The sequence below is a fragment of the Arachis duranensis genome, chromosome 6 (assembly GCF_000817695.3).
Source record: "Arachis duranensis cultivar V14167 chromosome 6, aradu.V14167.gnm2.J7QH, whole genome shotgun sequence".
NCBI lineage: Eukaryota > Viridiplantae > Streptophyta > Magnoliopsida > Fabales > Fabaceae > Arachis > Arachis duranensis.
Genome location: NC_029777.3, coordinates 2,866,634 through 2,868,687, shown reverse-complemented (window position 1 = coordinate 2,868,687; position 2,054 = coordinate 2,866,634). Strand labels below are relative to the sequence as shown.

Sequence of the window (2,054 nt, the reverse complement as noted above, 5' to 3'; positions counted from 1 at the left end):
TGTTTAATTACATATATAGAAAAAGAGATATTCAATCAATATAATAANTTTTTAGATTAATATATTTTTTAATAATAATGAGTATTTTTTTTTTATCTTCCAACATAAATTGTTTGGTCCATCACTAGCAGTACCACTAATTGGTTAGGTATACTTTTTCTAATACAATATATATGTACAATATTTAGGTCTTGGCTCATCATATTTATTAATTAGCAATTTAGCGTGGATGATGCTTAAACTAATTTGTTCTGGGTGCGGAAAAAGATCGGCAAGTACATCCATTAAGAAACTAATAACCAATTCCCAGAATCGATAACCTACTTGGGAATTAAGTAAATTAACTAATAATAATATGTATAGTATCTATCTAGTTTTAAAGGTTATTTCAATTATGAAAATAAACTAACACATACACATTTCAGATATAAGAAGTAAAAAAATATTCAACCTTCGGCTATAATTAATTGTTAATGTGTATGTCTTAGTTGTCGACAGGTTCATGGTTTAGCTAGCGGTTGGCCTTGTATTTGGAAGTTGAACTAGTAAAGTAGGCCACTCTGGCTTCTAACCTCACATTAACCCTAATTTAGTTATGTTACAGCTAACATTAATACAACCTCTCTAACTAGCCAGTAATAACAAGCTAATTACAATTAAACATATAAATTAACAAGGTAGCTAGGCTTCTTTCTTGGCGGCTAAGGTTATTGAAAAAATTCGTCAGAGATAATACAAGGCGGCGGCGCTGCGGCGGAATGAGGATGGTGTCGTCACCGGGAACGAAAGTATTGGAGATCAACTTGATTTCAGCACAAGATCTTCAGCGACCAAAGGCTTCAGTGAGGAGACTCAAAACGTACGTGGTGATATGGATGGATCCGTCCTACAAGCTCCGAACACAGGTTGACCAGATCGGCGGCAATAACCCTACCTGGAACGACAGGTTTCTCTTCCGAGTCACGCCGGAGTACCTCGCCAGCGTAACCTCTGGCTTCTCCGTAGCCATCTTTGCCGTCGGGACTTTCCGCGACCACCTCGTCGGCACGGTGAGGATCCTGGTGAGTAACATCCTCTCCACTGTAGAGCCAGCAATGAAGCCTTGCTTCAGCGCCGTCCAGGTGCGCCGCCAGTCAGGGAGATTCCAGGGGGTCTTGAACGTCGGCGCCAGGGTGGTCGACGAGTTCTACTTCCCGGCATGGCACAAGGTACCGGCGATAGGGCTCCACGATCTGATGCTGAAGGTGGAGAAGCAGCGCCGCCGCAACAAGCTGGGACTCTCGAGCGGTGAGAATTCTTTGTCGGAGTCGTCTAAGACGACGTCGTCTTTGCCATCATCACCGGACGATGACCGGTGAAAGTGTTAAAGGAGGAAAACAAATGATATTTGACGCTCCAGATTACTCTACGCACTTCCTAGGCAAAGCTCGTAAATGGTGGAGACATTAGCGCTTACGTACTCAGCCCTTGCTCTTTTTTTATTTTTTATTTTTATTTTATTTTTATTTGTGGCTTATTTGTATCCGAACAAATAAACTAAAGCTGGATGGAGAGTGGAGACCACAATCTAATTGTAATTAAATGAGGGCATTTATTATGTCAGATAGGTGATTAATATTATTTAGGCAAAGGAAATGATAATAACACATTTTCACATGAATATAAAATTATAAATTATTAAATAGTTCAATTAAATATATGAAACTATTTAATAATTTATGTTTTTTTACGTGAAAATGTAAGTCATCAAATTTTCCACCTAAATCATACAGCTAGCTAGCTGCTATAGGCTGTATGAATCCTTACTCTATCTATCTCTGTACGTACACCATTGTTTCATGTGAACTTCTTATTAGCTGCTGCTGGATTTTCAATTCAAATTAAACTTCCAAATATGTATATACTAATAAATTAGAGGTTGGTGCACTATAAGTCAGCCATGGATCTAAAAAACTTTAGAAATAGGAATAAAAATATATATATTAAAATAAATTTAATTGAATATTATTAATTATATTAAAAATATAATAGAAATATAAAAATTAAAAAAAAGT

General features: G+C 36.9%; 1 protein-coding gene across 1 annotated transcript; it reads left to right on the top strand.

Moving 5' to 3' along the window:
- Positions 1–589: 589 nt before the first annotated feature.
- Positions 590–1,602, top strand: LOC107491842 (uncharacterized). The gene has a single exon (XM_016112758.3). The coding sequence runs from the start codon at positions 759–761 to the stop codon at positions 1,356–1,358; it is 600 nt and encodes a 199-aa protein (XP_015968244.1). The 5' UTR covers positions 590–758; the 3' UTR covers positions 1,359–1,602.
- Positions 1,603–2,054: the final 452 nt, after the last annotated feature.